The following is a 21,370-nucleotide window of genomic DNA, read 5'->3' as shown; positions in this document are numbered from 1 at the left end:
TCGTGCTCTTAGGTACACAAACCTGTTTATCGGGCCTAAAAATAAAGATACATTGCATGCATGCCAGCTAAGCTGATTAACATTTAGTCCCTACATGGCAGCGAGAGTGTTTCTGTCTCAGTGTGCGTTTGTGCGTGTGAGTGCGTGTGGGTGGGAAAGGTGGACAGCGTGTAGGTGTTTTGGCGTTAGCTGTTAGAGCCGACATTTATATTCAATAGGTCGGAACCTCAGTTGATGTTCATTGTGGTCAAAAAAACAACCTTTTATGTGCACCATTCCCACTAATTTAATTTCAAGTTGATTTGGCCATTGAAGCTATCCGCGTTAGCATCCCATCGTCTCTACTCCTAATTTCGGCTCCCGTTTTATTTTCAGACAATTGTTATGCGACGCTTCTTATCATTGTTTCCTGGTGCTTTGTTCGTGTGCATTGCATCCAGTTTCCGTTACTGTTTTTATTATTATAGCCTCGAGCCACCGAAAAAGGGCAAGGAAAAACGAGAAAATAAGAAAACTCACTTCACTCAGTTCATTTTTACTTTCTTTTTTTGTTGGCTTTTTCTCTGTCCTTCTGTCTGTTCGTCTGCCTGACTGTCTGTCTGTTTGTCTGTTTTCTTTTGATTGGCTAGCTGCTCCCCCGCAGTCAATAGCTGAAATTGGCATCTGCATCAGCTATACATATATCGACAGAGGGTGTTACCTTCACAAAAAAAAAAATAATAATAAAATAAAAGGATTGCTGCATTTCCATTTTAATACGACTTTAAATTAAACCGAATCGCGCTGCGTTTAATTAAAATAAAAAGTAGAGAAGCTGGTATCGATTGCTAACATTTTATGTTGCACGAATTGGTTGTGTAGTGTAGATATATGTATATAGGTAGATAATTGTACATAAAGCTCAATTTAGTATTTTACAGTATATAAATATAAATATATTTTAATATGTGCATATTTTGCAATTATTGCATTATTTTGCATCGTTAATTCTAATTTTATTTCTACTATGCAGCAAATGGAAACCTGAACTGAAATTTAGGTTTTTGGACCTTCACTTTACAAAACTATTTAGAAAGAGAGAGAGAGAGAGAGAGACAGGTAAGAAAAATAACTTGGTCTTCATTTCTTGTATGTATCGGAACATATTTGATAGATTCGAAAATTTGATACAAGTGCAAGTTTTAGGCTTTTATAAAAATGTATAGCTTGCAATATTAATTTATTTTATGAAATATAAATTCAACTTTTTAAGAAAATAATAAACATATACTAATATTTTTAAATAATTAAAAATGTATCAAATCAAAAAAGGAATAAAAAAAATATATTATATATTAAAAAAGAACTTATTGTAAATATTTAAATGAACATTTATAGTTTTCGTATTAAACATTATTATAACATTTTTCAACCACTGTGCATGTGCAAGCTATACACTATATTTTACCCAAATTCGGGAGCACTTGAAATCGAAGAAAATCGAATGAATATCCCAAATGCTACACACAGTAGACATGTATATACTAATCTTAACAGTACGTGAGTGTGCGGAAGTGTGTGTGGGTGTGAGTTTGTGTTCTCTAATTCTGCCGGCTGCTCGCCTTCGCCTTCGGCTCTGTCGTACGCGTTTACCAACTTAAGCGTGAACGTCAACATTGTTGCAGTTGTAGCAGTAACAGCAGTTCCTGCCACGGCTGTCCTGTTGACATTTGACCTTGCCATTTACCCCTTTGTGTGTCGTTTCCTCTTGTTTCATTTTTAGCTTTGGTTTTATATGTTTTTTGTTTGTTTTGTGATGTGCACCCGTTAGGCGTTGATAAAATATTCACGCTTCTTATGGCATTTCTCATACGCAATGTAGCACAGGGCAATCGTGATCAGAACGATTATCGTAATGCCCATTATAATGCTGACCAGTATGATTTCGTCGTTGATGCTCTTGTACGAGTGACCTGCATAGATTCAAGATAAGCAAAGAAGATAAGAAGATTAACATTTTGTGATGGCTCTGACAAATTGGTCAACATCTGTTGTTATTGTTGTTGTTGTTGTTATTATACTCGTTGTTTTTGCTAGCTGTGTGTCTGTGTATTTCGCGGAGCAGGAGAGCTTTAGGGCTTTTATGTCAATAAACATTTCGGCTTGTTAGGTCTCATGCATATTCAACATCAGCTACATCAAACAGAAAAAAAAATATATACGTTGTATGTATTTTCGCATATCCTGACAAATTCATTCTTATAAATAATGGCCAAGCATAAATGTAGGTACGCATGTTTCAGATAAATAAAACAGATAAATAAAAAAAGCAAGGGCATAAAATATTAAATTAAATTTGGATTTGCCATTTCGCTTTTATTGCAGGAGATGTATCAAAGTTTTACGATTTGTGCATGGATTATTAATGTGTTTATCAACAGCAGAAACATCAGAAAAAAATAAAAACAACTCATGAATAACATATACATACTTACATATTATTATAAATTATTAATGGAATTATTGTTCTGTCAACAAATTGTCATAATCGATTAAATGTGTTTATCTCTGATATATTATTTGTAAAAAGATATTCCACATTTCAAATATATTGGTATTTGTATTAAAAAAAAAAATAAAAAAAATAAAAAATTATATATAAATGTTTTATTATCGTTTTTGCAACATACATATTATTTAAATTTAATTTTATAGAAAAAAAATTGCATGTTAATAAAAAAAACTTTTTTAAAAATTTGATTCTACAGAATGTTTGTCATGTAATGTAAAACAAACAACAAGAAATTTCTTTTGAATTCAATTTTATGTAAAAATTTTATGTGTATGAAATGAGCGAAATTTTCTATTAAATTTAATTTTATAGCCTTCCAGCTTTTAAAACGTTTCTCAAACTGAATTTTTTTTCTATTGAAATATTCAAGCAAAAGTTCAGGCAACTTTTGATGGAATTCGCTTAACTTATATTCAATGTTATTAGCTAAATAAACATCATGCAATATAAACATATATGCGTCGATATTTTCTATGGCATCGTCTATTTGGCAAATGGCGGCCTTTTTTGTGCGCTCCATTTAAGCAAGATGTTTGCTCTCTGCGTAATTTAACACATAATCGATGAAGCTTGAACCGTCATCGCCTCGTGTCCCTCTTTACCCACTTGCAACTGAATATTGGGGCAAATTAAAATCTTGATTGTTGTTGGCCAAGCAACCGTTGCGTCGCGTTGGATCTGTTAATTAGGTGCCTTAAATTACTTCAGTTAGTTGAACTCAAGTCGGCTTTTAACAATCTGATGACTATATGGCCTAATAAATAGAAGTCAAGTGGCATGCCTAATGGGCCAGTGTCCTTTAACCAAGTTCAAGGAATTTTTCTTACAGCCCCTAGATGTAGGCAATGCTTTCTATCGCTCTCTAGTATGCAGCTGTTCTGCTTAGACTATGAATTAATTGTATATAAATACAAAGAATAATAAGTGAGGGTAGACTGTTGCAAACTACAGCCATAGATATAGGTACAGCTATAGCTAAAAATATATAGCATAAATGAATGCTTAATGAACGTCTGGAAAAGTCTTGTGTAAATTACAATTCTGAAATTGCGGAAAGTTTGACTCAAAATGTTGCCCATGGTTTCTTGCAAAGGCAAGTCAACTGAAAACATAATTAAAACAAATATGAATTTGAAATTAAAATGAATATGCTCAGGTGAAACGTAAAGAGAGAAGCACATTTTTATATATATGTATGTATTTATAACAAAATCGAGAGGTCTGTTCGCACTTTTAGTTAGTTTTTAGTTTATGGAAAATATTAAAGCCAATTTCTGATATGGTTAAAAAAAAAACATGTAAAAGCATTCTAAAAAGTTCGCCCAACTAACACACAAATGCCTACCAACAAGGATATGTGAAAAAATTCCCAGAATGTCCAGCGAAAAAAAAGAAAAAGTTTTAGCTGTCAAATTGTAAAGCTGTGAAATAGACAAAATAAAAAGAAATGGAAATACCAAGTGCCGTAAGCAAACCCCGAAAAAAAGAACAAAATTGAAAACTAAATGAGAACTGGCATACAAATACCCCAAGCGAGCAAAGCATAAATTATTGAGATTGGCGAGTGAACGAGAAATGCGAGGAATGAGACTGAGGCAACGAGTCGGCTCCAAATTCTGGCTCATTCCTCTGGGGCACGTGGCACACATTTTCGTATTAAGTTTCACTCATTGTTTTCTGCCAATAAAGTTATTTGAATTAGTATTATTATTATTATTATAATTATTATGAATGCTTCTGATATCTGTCAGAACAATATATTTATTTTTTTGTGGTAGAGAACAGATGGAACAGAAGGAGTCTCTGGGGGGACTTTATGGCCAGCATTAAGGAATTTGCAGAAATACTCAGCGTGATTTGTTCTGATTGAAGCTTTATGCCAGCAAGCAGACACACATAAAAATTTATATACATGTATGCATATGTGTATGTATACAGATTCCCATGCTGTGCAGATGGAGACTCAACCTGGATTACTTTGCTGCCACTCCAACATTCCATAGAAACCCATAACCCAACAAATATTTCGACTTTCGCTTTAATGCCTCTTCTGAGCTTTAATTTCAATTTACCTTTTGTTCATTTGGAGTTGGGAGTGTGAAAGGAAATTGTCAATTATTTAACATCAAAGCGGCGCTGCAAGTGACATCAGCTCGCGGGGTTCGAATGGTTGGCCCTAATTAGCATATGGGATGGCATAACATTATGTGGGTCAGCTTGCTGATTGGACCAGCTATCTGAGCTATCTCGGTTTGTTGTGTTCGTTGGTTTAACTTAAAGTTGGCTTTGTCGTTAGCTTCATTAAAATCGAGCTGTGTTTTAGTTATTCTTTTAATCAACTATTAGTGAAATCAGTTTTAGAAAGAAAATATTAAAAATAGCAACAAAAAAAAAAATTGTAATGGCTGAGTAAGTATGAGCACAATGAAAAGCTTGCAATTATTAAAACTGCATTTGCTTCACACGCAGCGAAAATAAAATCTCCGCCAGTCAGAGTGTTAAATCATGTTGCAAATTCCATTGGAGGGGTAAGGTGACCGTTATCGTGCCATTGATCACGCTGCCCATCCTTGTTCTTGGCTATACAAAAAACGCTCCAGTAAGTAGATCCCATTGTGATCAACCCCAAGACTTTCATCCAACATTATTATAAAGGCGTTCAGGTGCTTGTATTTGGTAGTGAATATGGCAATCTTCTGGGTAACTGAATGTATCCCCCTGTATTTGACAGCAATACTTCCGGTAGTGTTTTTGCCACTATTCGGAATATTGGTGAGTGCCAACCAGTTGGTTAAAGCTCAATAGAAACGATATAACTGTTCTTCCTAGGATTCAAATGCTGTATGCCAACTGTTTTTTACTGATACTTTAATCATGTTTCTGGGCGGCCTCTTTGTAGCACTGGGCGTTGAATATAGCAATCTCCATCAGCGCATTGCGTTGGGCACTATCCTCGTGGTGGGCTGCAGTCCTCGGCGGTAAGAATTTTTATTGATTCAAAGCGGGAAGTAGTATAGATATTCCTTGTATTCCATTTACACAGTTTACACTTCGGACTTAGCATGGTCTCATGCTTTATATCATTTTGGATATCCAACTCTGCTGCTACGGCCATGATGTGTCCCATTGTTAAAGCTATTCTCATTGAAATGGATGTTGTAAGCTACAAATCACGTAATCCCATAGCCATCTTAATGCTCTAGTCCCATTTCATTTTTGATATAGCAAAACGCATTTCAAGTGTATATGACACAAGAGGAGGAGAGGATGGAAGAGGGCGAGTGAGTAATCTTCATACTTAGATTCACATGAATAGCGCAGCATTGCATACATCGTAATTCTCTTGATTAGTCCGCCGCATCTTTCAAAGGTATCGATGGCATTCTATTTCGGTGTTGCATATTCCTCCACCATTGGAGGTACTGGCACGCTAATTGGCACCGGCACAAATCTGACCTTTAAGGGTTTATATGAAACGTAAGCAATATTGCATAATTGATCCGGCTTATGTTTCTTATGTAAATCATTTTTCCACAGTCGTTTTCCCAATCTCAAGGAAAAAGTCGACTTTCCAAAATTCATAATGTATTCTATGCCGTTTGTCTCAGTTCTAAATGTACTTCTTGTGTTTTTAACACTGCAAATAACTCACATGGGTCTGTGGCGACCGAAGAGTGATGTGGCTAGGCAAGTGAAACGTGGCTCAATAAATAAGGCTACCACAAAGTTGGTGCTCCAGGAGCGTTACTCTGCATTGGGTCGTTGGACTTGCCATGAAATACAAGTAGGCGTCGTCTTCGTATTCATGATTCTGTTGCTCTTCTTTCAAAGACCAGGCTTCATGAAAGGCTGGGCGGATGTGCTGAATACTAAGTAAGTTTACAATGCTGAAATTCATAATATACTATTTTTGTTGTCGAATGATTGTCTGTCTGGCCATGCAGAGAGTCTGAGGAATACTATAACATTTGCAAAAGATTTAAAGATGTTATTTTCATCCAAATTTAACAATCAACTAATTTATCCTATCTAGGCAGATAGGCGGCGCATCGCCGATGCTTCTGACAGTTATTGTGATGTTCGCCCTGCCTACACAGTACACTTTCTTCAGGTACTGCTGTAAAGGACGTAAGTTAGCAGAGGCTTCTAAATTTGGAATCGACTATTTGAACTAACTAACAATGAATGTATTTACTAAAAACAGCTCCTTTCCCTGGGCGCAGCATGGACGCCTGCTTGTCCTGGATCTTCCTTCACCATAATACGCCTTGGGGCCTGTGTTTTTTGCTTGGTAGCATCGTATCTAACTCTTTCATATTTCTGTGAAATATTATTAGTGTACTTTTGATTTAGGGGGCGGCTTTGCGCTTGCTGAAGGCAGTAAGGTCAGTGGAATGGCCAAAATGCTGGGCGACTCCCTGTCCTTCATCATCGTAATGCCATCATCTGTAATTATAGCTTTTATTATCGTGGTTAGCCTCTTCTGCACGTGCTTCAGTGCGAATGTGGCCATTTGCAACATACTCATACCCATATTCAGCGAGATGGTAAGTACAGCTACCCCAAGTCACTTGGAGATAGACTTCCAGTTACTGGCCTATTTGTCAATCCTGCAGGCCGTCACGGTCAAGATTCATCCGTTGGTGCTAACCTTTCCAGCCGCACTGGCCGTCAGCATGTCCTATCATCTGCCGGTCAGCACGCCCCCAAATGCCATTATTTGTGGCTATGGCTACATTAAGACCAAATATTTGGTAAGCATACATAAGATTGACTTCTCTTAACCGAGCTAATTATGAGCTATTTGCTTCTTTAGGCAGTTGCTGGAATTTTGCCAACCATATGGGCATTCCTTATAGTCTACCTCAATAGCATATCCTGGGCCCACGTTGTCTATCCGACTATTAAACATTTACCGGCTAAACAATATTTAGAGAAATAATATTACTTTCGCCCATGACAGATATTCCAAATCGACGAAGTTTTCTGCACTCAATGGATCGTAGGGACAAATATTTTAAATTGCTCTGTGTTAGATGTTAGCTATTGTACTCTTGTAAGAATTCTGGGCAATTCATTTAGATATGTATATATATAACATTTAATATTTTCTATTATAATTTGCTTAAACATATAATTTATGTAAATAAATTCGCACTTATATAAGAAATATGAAAATATTAACTTCAAGTGCTATCCAGGTTTTAGCTGTGAGCGTTAGGATACAAAAATAAAAATAAAAAATAAAAAAAAATTAAGCGACTTTAACTAAATATTTCCATTATTCCATTTAAACCTATTAAAAATTCAGCCAGCATTGCCAAAAGCACTTTAAATAATTTTACTCTTATAGCGCTGTATGAAATATTCATAAAAATACGTGTTGATAAATTTTTAAGAATGTAATTCGTTTGAAATCCACATGACGAGCGAGCAATCGAATTCAATTTGTAAATAAAAAAAATGAATACACTCAAGGCAATTTGTTGACTAAACAATAGCAATAATAATTAAGTATATACAGCATAAACCATTAGCACGCACATTCCAATAAAATTGATATTTATTTTCAATTATAGAGACAAATCCCGAAAGTTCTTTTATGTCCATTTTATGCTGTTTACCAACACTGCGGGCATGAAACTCGCTTTAACAAGCTCGTTCTACTCTCAGCACCCACACTCACACTCACACCTACACCCATACATTGCTGTGACAGGTGGTCTTTGTATGTGGATTTTCGGCACATTCTAACAGTATAATATAGACATACATATTTATTGCATTTAGCTGGATCACAATACATAATTCACGCACAATTTGTGGCAATCAAAAACTATGATAAAGTTTTATATAAGAGCACAAAAGCAGCAGCCAAGCTCCGGCATCACACACACACGCACTGTCTTACGTACGTAAGTGTTGCCAGCAGGCGATCCGGAGGCGTTCATAAGGGCATAAACCTACTTAAAATGGCGAGTGGACGAGGACGTGGTTGGGCGTTGCTAGGACCTGAGAAAACAAAACTTTATGCAAACACAGCAAAAAGTCGTATGCTGGCATGGCTTCTATACGTTCATTCATAGACATTGCCTATGTAATATTTGATCCCAGGGGTTTGCGTGCTCTCCATGCAAGGCCCGGCCTAGTCGGCAATCGAATTTGTATTTGAGAGCAAAAGTAAATGATATTCAGTGCACAAGGTAGCATAAAATGTACATAAACCCCAAACTCACGCTAAATATACATATATATATATATATATATACATATACATACGTATAAAATATATATATATGTATTCCACACACACACACACACACTTGTTTACAAGAATACGAAACGCAACAAAATACGAATGTAATAAAAACACGTCTGTGGAAGTTGCCAAAAATAAAAATAAAATGTAATAAAAAAAAAGGAAAGAGGAATTCACAAAAGCTCGCTATCGTACAGTGATTACTGTGTAGTATGCCAAGCGGCGGCAGTTCATCAGCTACAACAACAACAACAAGAGCAACAGTAAAAGCAACCGGCAAGATGAAACGTCAAGACGACGCCGGTGGCTGATCCACCAAAGCCACCAAATGTTGTTCTTGATGCCCCCAATGAATAGGGCAATAGCACCATGCGTAAGCCTCCATTCAAACGCTTTACGCGGCAATGCTATGGAATTCAACGTGGAGAACCCCAAGAAGCAAGGAGCGTAAATAACATAAAAATCAAAGAAATAATGTGAGAATACCAGATTATTCTGATTATAATTGATGCTGAGGGCCCTTGACATCAAAAAGTTACTCAGAAGCATAGAACAAAGACAAAGAAACATAATATATAAACATAAACTATAAAAGCAATTTGTACTTAGTTAAGATAAGGGTTTTGCTTATAAAAATAACAATGGAACAAATGAAATTTAAGTCGTAGTACAATAAAATGAAAATGTATCATACACATATACATACATATGTAGCTAAAAGCAAGTTTATTAATGTAAACTAAATTATATGTATATATGTACTATGTTCATTAAATATGTATTGTAATTAATATACACATTTCGAGACAGTTTGCACCACTGTGTCATATGGACAGTGACAAGTTAATGAAGTTGTCAAAGCTTCTGTGCGATTGCCTGTAAATACATACATACATACGTATGTACATCTTTCAATCTGAGAGAGTGTGTATGTGTGTGTGGATGTCCGTATGTGTGCTCGTGTCCGTATATGCGTGGGCTACTTACTACTGTAGTAATTGTTGTCTGAATATCCGTATTTGCCGGCTGTCCTGCCGCCGCCCGCCATCTTGTTGCTTGTTGTTGTTTTGTTCCGTTTGATGTGTGCTTATAATGCAACTTCCGGTCAAGCTGGCTGTGACCCAAGCAGAAGTCCTTGAATTGGTTTAGCTTGTGATCCGCTTATGTTGATGTTTATGAGCTGACAAGTAGAAAAGCAAACCACATTGCAATTTATATCATGTAACAGACGCATACAAAGCGGCTGGAGTGTGTTTGCTAGTGTATATGTGTGTTTATGTGTGTGTAAGTGTAAGTGGCTGTTTGTAAGTGGCTATGTGTGAGTTCAATTACAACACATCAAATCATAAAATACACGGGGCATAAGGAAATTTGCAAAAGTCACGTTACGTATACGCCGCGTGAACAGCGCCAGCCGCGGTTTAATTATGAAAGCAGCGCACTTACACTCTCACTCACTCACACTCACCCAAACCAGCTCACACATATAGTGGCCCACTGCTGATGACCTTGTTGTGTAATTATGCATATAATTGTGCATGTACCTATTTAATATTAACAAAATTGCTCGCACTTTCGGCGGGCAGCGGCAACAGCAGCCGCAGCAGGTGCCAAGACCCGCGGAGGCAGCATCAGGAAAACGAAGATAGAAGCCGGAGCAAACGCTCACCAACAAATAAATTGCGTTCAATTTGTGTAATTAGTGGAAGTAGCTTTGGCTGCTGCTAAATGTGTAGGTGTGTGTGTGTGTGTGTGTGTGTGTGTGGGACAGAGTGTGAGCGTGAGTGGTACTGCGGCTTCACCTCAAGTCCTTGGTCGATTGGGCCCAGCGTACGAAGCAATTTACGAATTGCATTTTGGCTAGGTTTTGTGAGCTGCATATGGTATATGTTGTACATTCACTTTGCTCTGCTCCATTTGAGCTCGCATTGTTTGCTCGCATTGTTTGCTCGCCTCCAGCCGTGGCAAGTTTAATGAGTACGAGCCATGCCATGCATGTGTAATAGAACCACATTCCGATTGCATGCTGCCTACGTGGCTGCCATACGTGCCGCAAGCTTCCGCCTCACCTGGGACTGGCAATTTGCTAAAACCACTATCTATATACTCAAGAATTACCTGTACGAATACCCTTCGACTTAACAGCCTGACTCTAATTTGTGGTGTGTGTTGTGAACAGTGCTGTACACGCATTTCCTGATAAATTAAATTTACTGCCTATTTCGAGATGAAAATGCCAAATAGAGAAATTTGTTTTGAAAGTCCTCTTTAAATTACAAGAGATATGGCTGCTAATTGGTTCTGCTATGTGTAATGTATGTTACATATAATGTATATTATAGATTTATCATTCCATGCTTAGAGCTGGGGTACTACCACCAAGTTACCAGTTACTGTCAAAAGTATTCAGCATATATGCCATATGATGAAAACATCTAAAAAATAAGCTCTTTACAGGGTATAACCTTAGTTGCTATTCCTACACTCGACCTTTTTGATGCATTTTCATTCTCAATTTCAGCTTTAAACAAATATCATTTTGTGTAAATAATAAAGTGTAATCTGTTAATCCTCTTATTAAATTGAAAGTTTGCTTATTTTCGTTATTAATCATGAACAAAAGTTTTGCCATAAGCATTAATTGCTCCTGCTTAAAACGATTAATTATCGCTTGGCCGTGTGCTCAGCCACGCCTTCACACAAAACTCAAAAAGTTTAGTCAGTTAGGCGAGCACACTACCCAAAAGGAGGAAAATGCAGCTTTAATTTATAAATTTTGCACGTTTCTAATAAAACTCAATTACAGACACAACAAGGCAAATCTCACAGTTCAACTTTGATCTACATCCACATATATATGCGATATACATATATACACATACAACGAATTCTGATAAAAGTTCACCCTTTGAGCTATGTGCAGGGCACTTGACAGCTGGCTTGGTATTTCTCAAATACCAATAATATAAAAGCAATAAAACTGTCTTTTCGATTGACTTGGCGAATATTTTATTTATTGTTTTTAACTACCTGGCAAAAGTTTCTAGACTAACACAAATATTGGTTGCTAAAGTTTGCAAAATGAAAAAAGCCAGGCCTTAATTTGTAAAACAAAATGAACATTGATAGTTTTATGTAAAGTGCTCTGACCCGAGAAAAAAAGTTTTTAGTTAGAATTGTGATTGAGTTGCCAACTCGGAATTTACCCACAGTTTTTAGTAAAAACTTAACCTCTAGTTAGAGGTTTCAGTTAAAACACTTAGCCGCAAAAACAAATCCGAGCCGAGAATGCCATCATAAATCAAATTTAATAAAATTTGTGTATTTAATCCAATTTAGGAACCAAAAACATGATTTTCCAAACTACGAGCTGATGTTAGAGTAAGAGAAGGGACGATGAGCAGCTGCGCAGTAAATTTAATAAAATATATCCCTGCGACTAACAAAAAGGATTCTTTAAACTTAAAAAGGGTCTTTGATGATAGGCAGGATAGGCTATGCGTTAATTTGATAAAAAAAAATGAAAAACGTAATTTAATCAAGTAACTGTTTGAAAATTATAACCTACATTGAATAGCTGTTAGAAACTTCTATAATTATTACCAAAAAAGACTATAAAGAAATAAAAAAGAAATAAAAATAATATATTGCATGCTCTCACTATCAATAAAAGTTCCAAACATGTGCAACCCTTGACTAAAAACTCTCAACTAAAAACAAAGTTTCAAACTGCTGCTATGAAATATTGTCCAAATCATTTTCAATAGTTTGATCACAATTTAGAGTGGACCAAAAGCTGTTTATATTAACAAAAAGTTTTGATAACATATTGATGGAGCAGCAATTGGGATAACTTATCCCAGCTTTAATATCTGGCCAAGGAGTAGTTAAAGTTTACCGAATATGCAAAACACAACTTCAAAGGCCGTTGAAAATATGAGCCAGAACTTTTAGCATATGCTGTGAAGGAAAATACCAGATGTGGGAATATGGACAGGTGTGACGGAGTGGGAACCACGCTTGTGGCCGTGCGCCACGATGATGATGATGATGCCCATCAGCGTGTGTGCAATCTACGCCACTTATATTGCCAAGGAGTGGCGTCCCCGAGGCATGGTCGACTGTTCGCCATGCTAAACGCGCTCGGTTTTGTTTTTCGGCTCCAACCTGGTTGCGGTTAAGGTGTGCGTGCTTCAAGCATGCGTTCAACAACAGCTAACAGCACTCCAATCGGACACGAGAACACGCTGTTTATGAGTGGCTATCTGTGGGTGTGTGTGTGTGTGTGAGTGTGTGGGTAGAAGATAGAGGAGCTGCTTTGTATCAGTGTCCAGTGGCTGTTCTTCCACTCAGATACTTCATATAACGCCCAAATAATGCACAAAAAAGCGAAGCAGAGGAGAGCAGCAAAACAGCACTAAATTTGTCGCCTCTATTTCTGTTTTGATTGTCTGTCCAGTGTGTGACTGTGAGTGCAAGTGTGTGCGTATGTGTGTGAGTGTGACCATAACCATATCCCATCCACTAGGAGCTCTTCCGTACCGCCACAACCATTTGGTTGGGTATGGCATTTGCGCACGAGTGGCCCATTGTCTAAATTATTTCTATGGCGCAAGTTTTCCATGGCCGTCGAATTTGCGTGCTTGGCCCGGAACTCGGTGCTCGGAACTTGGCGCCTGGATACGGTAAAGGCGTTTCCAGCGTACAAAGAAAAAAAAGAAAGAAAAATAAAAAATGAAAAGCAAATGTTAGGCTAACAATGCATCAATTTAAAGACGCACGTTTTACTCCTCAAATTTCGTCAGACGTCGTGATTCCTTGCGATTGCCCCTAATTGTAAGTCAAGTCACTCGCGCAAACGCCTGCAGCATAGCTCACACATACACACGCACGCACACAGTTATATATGTATACAGAGATGAATACAAATAATAGCAGGCTTATCTGTAATGCCATTAAGTGTTGATAGTCTCTGCGTTTATAAATCGATTGGAAAATTTTAATAATAAATAATTTCAAAATGTCTGTTTACCTCAATGAAAATCATGTTCAGGACATTCTTAAAATTTCAATTTTAACTATATAGAAATAAATTAAATATATGCATAAATACATTTGCAATAATAGCAGCTATAAATAATTAAGGTAAAGTATATCCTACAAACAATAAAGATGTTAAAGGATAAATTTTGTATTTAATTAACAGTATAAACATATAGCTATATTTGAAAGGTTCAGCGGACGAATAAATTTTTAATGAATAATATTAACAGTTCCTAATTATGTATACGATTCAAGCTCGCCAATAAAAGATTATTATAATAATCCATTATTTCAATTAATTTTTCTGAAGATACAGCATACTTTCAGGAGCATAGTTTTAGTTTTACTTGGGTGGAGAAATGAGATCAAATCATTAAAAATATCATATGTATTTTCAATTTGTTTTTGCCTGATAAGAGTACATTTTCTAGTAAATTATAAATTAAAACTATCGTAAAAGTAACTTAAAAATTGCAAATTTGAATTTATTTCATTTCGGGCTTACGATTTACAATTTGACTCGTTGGCCAAATGAACGACAGTTATGCTTTTACATTGGACATTGCATAAATATCTATTAGCGGGGGCTTTCATAAGCCAATTCCGAATGCGTATATAGTTCGTAGGCCATTAATCATTGTAACATATATGTATGTGCGATGGGCATAATAAATCTTCCAGTTGTCAGGCTAAATATTTAAACATAATTAATGTGAGTTAGCAAAATGCCCAGAGAGCGCACCTTCAACCTTGGCCCCAAAACTGTGCCCAATTGAGTTGAGGCCGAACGCTGCTCTGATAAGCACTGTTAACACTTTTCTGCGTCTATTAAATGCCCATATTTTAAAGCATGCTAATCCCATGTATACACTGGGGATTGTAGAGCTTTGGATTAGTGTCCGATTTTCGAGCTGATGCCAGAAATAATTGTAAGTCCCGATGTGCTTTTAAGCCCACTTTCACTTACTTACTCTAATGTCCTGCACTAAAATAACTATAAACCTAGTACTATAAGAGCGAAGCTTTATGTCTGAAATTTTATACAGGGAATGCAACGTATGCTTAAGAAATATACATATGACGCAAATGCACATTGTGCGTGCAGAATGCAGTAAAATTTATATGGAGTATAAAAAGAAAAGTCAAGGAAAAATATTATCAAGTTCAAAATGTTTAGCTCAGTCACAAGAATTCAAGGATCTTAATCCAGCTAAATCAAGGTCAAATACATGGAAATCAAATTATGATAATATATCTAAATCAAATACATTAACAACCGGTAAACAATTTCATTTTCAGTCTTCCCCTATTTTTTACGGTAAATCATAAAAACAGCAAAAGATTTCATTGAAACGCAATGGCTTATTCATAATATGCAAATGGTTCGTCGTAAAAGTAACGTTTAATGCTCTAAGCAGTTCCCCCTTTTCGCCTTTATCAAAATATGTTAAGTTCTCCGGGCGAAATTTGCCGTGGCCAATGTGTTAAAATGCGCATAAAAGAAGTTTCACTTTATGCATTGAATTGGACAGAGACATAATAAAAAAAAAGGAGACTCAGCGTTATTTAGTTCGGTGACTGACGCCTTAAACTGAACCAGAAAGCCCTGAAGTGAATTTGGAGAGAGATTGATGTGCGTGTAATGAACACGTAGAAATTGATGACATTGATAGACTGTTCGTTGCCAAAATACCCTGTACACAAGACTTACGAAACAAAATCGAACACTGAGCTATTTATACCGAAAAAAATCTCAAATCTCCCTGTTGGTTTTCCGCGCATATATATTCCAGACTAATATCATTGAAGTTTTTAATACACAAATGTAAATATATACTTATGCAACATAACCTAACATAATTTTCTAGGAATTATTATAGTCCTGCGCGTGACATTTTTGGCAGCGCATTAAAATTTTCGCCCTCGACGTTCACTAAAAAATTATCGCAATACACTTTACACCTTTTGTCACGCAATAAAAGCCCCTTTAATGAGATAAAAGATAAAAGAGATAAAATAAGTAAAAGGCACTTTGAATTCGGTGATGCGTTTAGCACGGAAACGCAACATTTATATGGGCTGGCAGCTGGCAGTTAGTCTTGTGGCAGCTGGCAAGCTTTAGGTGACTCCGTAATTGATTTATAAGGTCCATCCATATGGAGATGGTCGCTGGAGGTGGTCAGCTGGTAGCTGTTAACTGATCCAGAGTTCACACTAACACTTACCCGGCGACGCTATTTGGCTTAAATCGTGGTGAGCTTTTGTTGTCTGGCGGCCATAAAATGCCTAATTTAAGCAGCAATTGAATTTAATTGCTAGCAGTTGATCAATATGCCCGCAAATAACACACAACTCGAATTCTGGACGGTCCTTTTGTGCTGGCTGCCGCCTTTGTTTGAGCCGGGGCTAAGGCAGTGGCCAAGACAAACAGTTAAAGCAGGCGACACAAAAGCGCGCGAAATCACACAGACAAATAAATATACACGCACACACTAATAGAGTAATACGCACTCACACTCACACACAAGTAAGCCACACGCAGCGAGAGAAAGATACGGGCCGCAAGGACCTCGGTCGTAGCACTTTAATGTGGCGCCAAATGAAGCGGCTTCCACGTCCACGTCGTCTGGCTCGTTGTCAGGATCTGTTCAATGCGCGACCGTCGCAGCGGCGTCTGTGCCATCTAACGGTATTTGTTGTACTGATTGCCCAGCACTGGCTGCCAGATGAATGGACCAAAAAATTTCCAAACAACTTCACAGTTGTCGGTGCAAGATACGAAAAGTTTGCGCGCGCCCCATGGACAAAAGCATCACACACATACACACACACGCACACGCCCACAACTCACGCTCACGCAGCGCTTGGAGCTTTTACTACGCAACGAGCTTTTAGGGGATGCTATTCTTACCCCCTCCATGCATAAGCTTTTTCAAAAAGTCAAATTGCTGTATCAAGTCGAATTTACCCTGAAGTAAGAATATGGACGTTATAGTTATTACGTTTGTATTATCGCATATCCATATGTCATGTAAATAAATAACTTAGCAAAAAAGGACTATGTATTAGCCTAAACTTTTAAAATATTGTAAAATACCATTCAAAAAATCATGTAGTTATAACAAAGAGTGAAATAAATTGAAATTAAAAATATTTGTTCAGATTGTTAAAGTTAGTAATAAATTATATTATTATTATATATATTTTTTAAATACTATATAAGTACACGGCAAAAAAATTTTACCTATAACACCTACTTTTAAATTTAATTTAAAAAAAATAGTTGTACAAATTATTTTAATTTTATTTATAAAAAACAAAACAAAAAAAAAGCATTTATGTATGCCCATTTGATATTCTTTTAATAAATATATTTCACATTATACCTTAAAAGCCTAAATAGAAAATTATGTATTAATGAATTACCTTGTCTGACTCACTCCTAATGGGGCGTGGGCTTTATCCTGTGGAGTTTTCATTTTTATTTGTATTTTATATTTTTAGATACTCTGTTACTTAGCAATAATAAAGCTTATATTAATATTTTCAATGAATATTAAGCTATTTTAAATTGACAAGAAATGTGTCAAAGTCACACTGCGCACACTTATTTACTTACGGTCAAGCATTTCTATTGCTTCTTACATTGTTCTAGATTATTTCTTAGTACACAATCTGAAGTGCCTACTCACTGTTATATAAATAACCAATTGAGCTAATACTAATGTGCAAGCTAGGTGTAAAATGTTCGTATTTGTTTTGACTTTGGAGCCAAGTGAACAAACTCTGACGTCGAATCCATTCAGTTTTGTTCAACACGTGATGCGTAGCAACGAGATTGAGTCTGTCTGAGTCTGTATGAGTGTTTGGATGTGCGCGTGTATGGGTTGATGGGGATTATCAGTACATGATTTGCTAAACAAGGCAGATGTTTTAATTCAATATTCAGAGCTATAGTTCAAAACCGTTTGGCCAGAGATTAGAAGAGAATAAAAATAAAAGGCAGATGTGTTGGGGTAAAAATGAGATGAAGTCATCATTTATAATAGATCACAAAGTGTCGTTGTAAGCGAATCCTCCCCCGGGTAACAAGCTGTGTGTACACTGTACACATGTGAGTACGCGAGTTCACTGTTATTCAAGACAGATCGTATGAGTGTTTACTGTATGTATATTACTTTATTAAATATTTTAAAATTAATAATTACAAAATATATTATCATTATATATGTATTACATATTTGTAGCTTGGGATGGGGCATATGGTAGGGTAAGAGGCTTTAAAGAGAGGGGCGTGTTTTGTATTCTGCTGCAGCACAACTTAAAAATATCACACACAAATACCACGCAAAAACTGAAAGTATGATGAGTTTTGTCATCGTTCTAAATTTGCGCACTGTCAAAGCTGGGACTTGGCTCTAGCATCTATGGACATTCCTTGTCGCTGATCTTCTGAAAGTCTAAAAGACAAATACATATATCATTTAATATAGAATATCAAAATTTCCTCAATATAATATATGCTAACTTACTTGCATTCTGGAGGCAATTCTCGGTCTTCATAATACAAACATTGCGATACGTTTTGGTGACTCCTTTGTCATCCGCCGCGCATATAAATTGATTCTCCTGCGTATCGCACTCCATGTTGCACTTCACATTCGGATCGGGCAGGCTGAGGCACTGCACCAGTGTCAGCGCATAGAGCGTCACTATAAATAAACACAATGGCCATAATAGTTAGTTAAGCGGAACACACAATCAACAACAAGCAAAAGAAGAAACAGAAGAAGCAATCGCTGCCTGGCAACATGCTCTGCATGCCAATGCGATCCACCCAATATGATATCATCAATAGAAAAAACTCAATCCATCGATTCGATCGTACGCCCATTTATTCTAGACGCCAGCCTGTCTGGCATGTCATTGGCCGGCCGGAAAGTTCGACAATAATACTCAGTTATTACCTGGAACAGTCAGCTCTGACTACAAAGAATTGACGTGTTGCTATTAACACCCATCAGCTAATAAGCCAAAAAGCAAACAATATATTTATAATATTATAATGTTAAATTAAATCACATAAAAATAAATGTATAAAATAAAAATATATATCTTAAGGGATATATTAATATTATTTAAATAATTATGATTAATATTATTCATATTTTTGCCTTCTATTGAAAAATGTAATTTTGAATAATAATGTAAAATATATTTCGGTATCAATGCGTAAATAGGTCAGTTCTGTTGTTGCTTTGGAAATTTTAAGTATTAAATTGATTGCAAAAATTAAACAACAATCACAACTGTGATTTTATTGTAAATAAATATATTAACCATATATATACCAAGCAACAAAAATTGCAATATAAATACATGAAAATAAAATAAAAAAGTAAATAAAATCCAAAATTTGTATATACAAAATTCATCCAGTTTATTTATTAAAAAAAATTGTATTTTAATTTTCAATTGAATTATTTCATGAGATAGGATTTGAAAATTTTGAATATTCTTGCAAAGTTAAAAATTTTTCAGTTTATGTCTACTGAGTAAAAGTTTAATTCTCGAAAAATATTCTTGTTGCGCAGTGTAAAGCTAAGTAAATTAAATTACAAATTCTGGGAAATATTAAATGAATTTCGTTAGATGTTCGCAACAGATTTGCGATATTATACCTGGAATTTGCGATATTATAATTCAATATGTAAAGCCCATTAAATTTCAATAAGTAATAAAAATAAATTTTCAAAAAAAAAAAAAAAACTAATAATCAAATATATATGAGTACGATATGAATACTTACATGCCAAGAATACTGCAAACAGCTTCATTCTGTTGTAATTTATGTAGATTGATTTATGTATATAATAAATATATATATATATCTATATGTATATATATTTGAAATGTTTATTTTATTATTTGTGTATATTTATTTTACGATGCGCCTCTAAAGATGAGTTCGCTATTATCTATCACACCAGCAAATAACTAAAAACTCGGTCGCACAATTTTATATATTTATATTTATTGAGATGCGACGCGTGAACTTTGCGGGTTAAAATCGTGCGTGTATATAGATAGAAGTATTATTTATGCGGCGCTAGATTTTTGTTTAGCACGATAACTATATATGCTTGTATATATATTTATCTATATATGTGTATATGTATATATATGCCGTATACTTTATAAGTATTTATGTTGGGCTAAGAATATAGCTTGTCACTGAACTTCAGACACGTGTATATATTACTATATCCACTATATATATGTTATTATGTTGTTTGTTAAATACGCGACACAGTCGTTGCTAGAAGTATGTGCACGCACTGATTCCGTTTACACACGTCGGCGAGGCCGCGTCCAAATACGAACTGAAACTGAACCAAGCGCAAAGATATCCTCCAGCCAGTGGGCAACCGAGATAGATTCACAGAGCGAGCGAACGAGCGTGATGCGGAGAGAGAGTGAGACAGGGAGAGCGAGTTAGCTCTGACACTGACTCTGGCCGTTGGACTGACGGATGAGACTGAAGCTGGATGCGGTTGCGGCTGCTGTGGCTGCTGAGGCTGCTGCGGCTGGTGCGGCTGCTGCTGTTAGATACAGAGATAACTATGTGTGTACACACACACACACACACAGTCACTCGTACACACACATGCACTGAGAACCGAAAGGCACGTTCGAATTTTCAGTTTCGAGTTTGGGGTTCAATAATCAATCAAAATCAGTGACTGACTGACTAACTGATTGGCTGACTGACTGTGTGACTGGCTGACTCGCTGGCTATCTGGCTGGCTATCTTGGCTTTGGCTTTGGCTTTGGGCTGGCTCGTCGTAGCGCACACGAATGATGTCCGACCACACAGTGTCTGTTAGTTTTATAGAATTTTTTTCCATGCTAAAATTGATTTACGCTCGTGTCGTCGTCTTCAGTTTTTTTCGTTTGCTTTGTACATTTTGCCTTTATTTTATTTTATTTCTTTACTGTGTGTGTGTGTGTGTGTATGCCACCGTATTCTGTGTATGTTTGGGTTAGCGTGTGTGTATGTGAGTATGTGCTTGGTACAGCCGTTCGATCGATCGCTCGTTTGATCGCTTGATCGATAGCTCTGTAGGCGGGTCACGCGTCACGTTCCCCAGCCCCCTTGGTGGCTTTTGTTTGTGTGTGTGTGTGTGTGTTTTTTTTTTTTTTTTTTTTTTTTTTTAATTATTTGAATTATTTATGTATTTCATGCAGTCAGTCGTCACATCTGAAATTTTGAGTTCGGATTTTTTTTGTTTTTGGGTATTTTTTGCTCAACTTTTTCGTTAATTGGTTCACGTTCACGTTTCGCTTGATACTGTCCGCTGGCATCGTTCAAATTTCGTCAGAAAAGAAATATTTGAAAATTGTTTTATTTTCATTATTATATATGTGCATACTTTTTTTTATTTTTTGACGACGACCACGAGTTCAGTCCACTCGTCGTCTATGAATTTCCTTTGATGCTCAAATATTTCTTTTAT

General features: G+C 36.2%; 3 protein-coding genes across 7 annotated transcripts; 1 reads left to right on the top strand and 2 right to left on the bottom strand.

Moving 5' to 3' along the window:
• Positions 1 to 1,335: 1,335 nt before the first annotated feature.
• On the bottom strand, positions 1,336 to 16,562 carry LOC6574543. Of its 3 annotated transcripts, none has more exons than XM_015167501.3 (3): positions 16,079 to 16,562; positions 9,798 to 9,990; positions 1,336 to 1,952 (listed from the first exon to the last, which is right to left on the bottom strand). In XM_015167501.3, exons 2-3 carry the CDS (start codon positions 9,856 to 9,858, stop codon positions 1,807 to 1,809), a joined length of 207 nt encoding a protein of 68 aa, XP_015022987.1. In that variant the 5' UTR covers positions 9,859 to 9,990; positions 16,079 to 16,562; the 3' UTR covers positions 1,336 to 1,806. The 3 variants fall into 3 exon arrangements, with proteins under 3 accessions (XP_015022987.1, XP_015022988.1, XP_002000586.1); XM_015167502.3 differs by having other exon boundaries at positions 16,369 to 16,562; XM_002000550.4 differs by having other exon boundaries at positions 16,375 to 16,562.
• Positions 4,836 to 7,668, top strand: LOC6574544 (protein I'm not dead yet 2). Of its 3 annotated transcripts, XM_015167504.3 has the most exons (13): positions 4,840 to 4,960; positions 5,021 to 5,150; positions 5,207 to 5,323; positions 5,381 to 5,529; positions 5,595 to 5,709; positions 5,777 to 5,832; positions 5,903 to 6,028; positions 6,089 to 6,424; positions 6,585 to 6,679; positions 6,756 to 6,842; positions 6,905 to 7,098; positions 7,168 to 7,305; positions 7,368 to 7,668. In XM_015167504.3, exons 1-13 carry the CDS (start codon positions 4,953 to 4,955, stop codon positions 7,491 to 7,493), a joined length of 1,677 nt encoding a protein of 558 aa, XP_015022990.1. In that variant the 5' UTR covers positions 4,840 to 4,952; the 3' UTR covers positions 7,494 to 7,668. The 3 variants fall into 3 exon arrangements, with proteins under 3 accessions (XP_032585029.1, XP_015022990.1, XP_002000587.2); XM_002000551.4 differs by lacking the exon at positions 4,840 to 4,960 and having other exon boundaries at positions 5,072 to 5,150; positions 5,215 to 5,323; XM_032729138.2 differs by lacking the exons at positions 6,756 to 6,842; positions 6,905 to 7,098; positions 7,168 to 7,305; positions 7,368 to 7,668 and having other exon boundaries at positions 4,836 to 4,960; positions 6,496 to 6,586.
• Positions 16,563 to 18,228: 1,666 nt separating the features above from the next.
• Positions 18,229 to 20,665, bottom strand: LOC6574542. The gene is made up of 3 exons (XM_002000549.4): positions 19,663 to 20,665; positions 18,386 to 18,565; positions 18,229 to 18,313 (listed from the first exon to the last, which is right to left on the bottom strand). The coding sequence occupies exons 1-3, from the start codon at positions 19,688 to 19,690 to the stop codon at positions 18,279 to 18,281; spliced, it is 243 nt and encodes an 80-aa protein (XP_002000585.1). The 5' UTR covers positions 19,691 to 20,665; the 3' UTR covers positions 18,229 to 18,278.
• Positions 20,666 to 21,370: the final 705 nt, after the last annotated feature.

Source organism: Drosophila mojavensis, unplaced genomic scaffold (genome assembly GCF_018153725.1).
Source record: "Drosophila mojavensis isolate 15081-1352.22 unplaced genomic scaffold, ASM1815372v1 contig_231, whole genome shotgun sequence".
NCBI classification, from domain to species: Eukaryota; Metazoa; Arthropoda; class Insecta; order Diptera; family Drosophilidae; genus Drosophila; species Drosophila mojavensis.
This window is presented reverse-complemented; position numbering and strand designations above follow the sequence as displayed.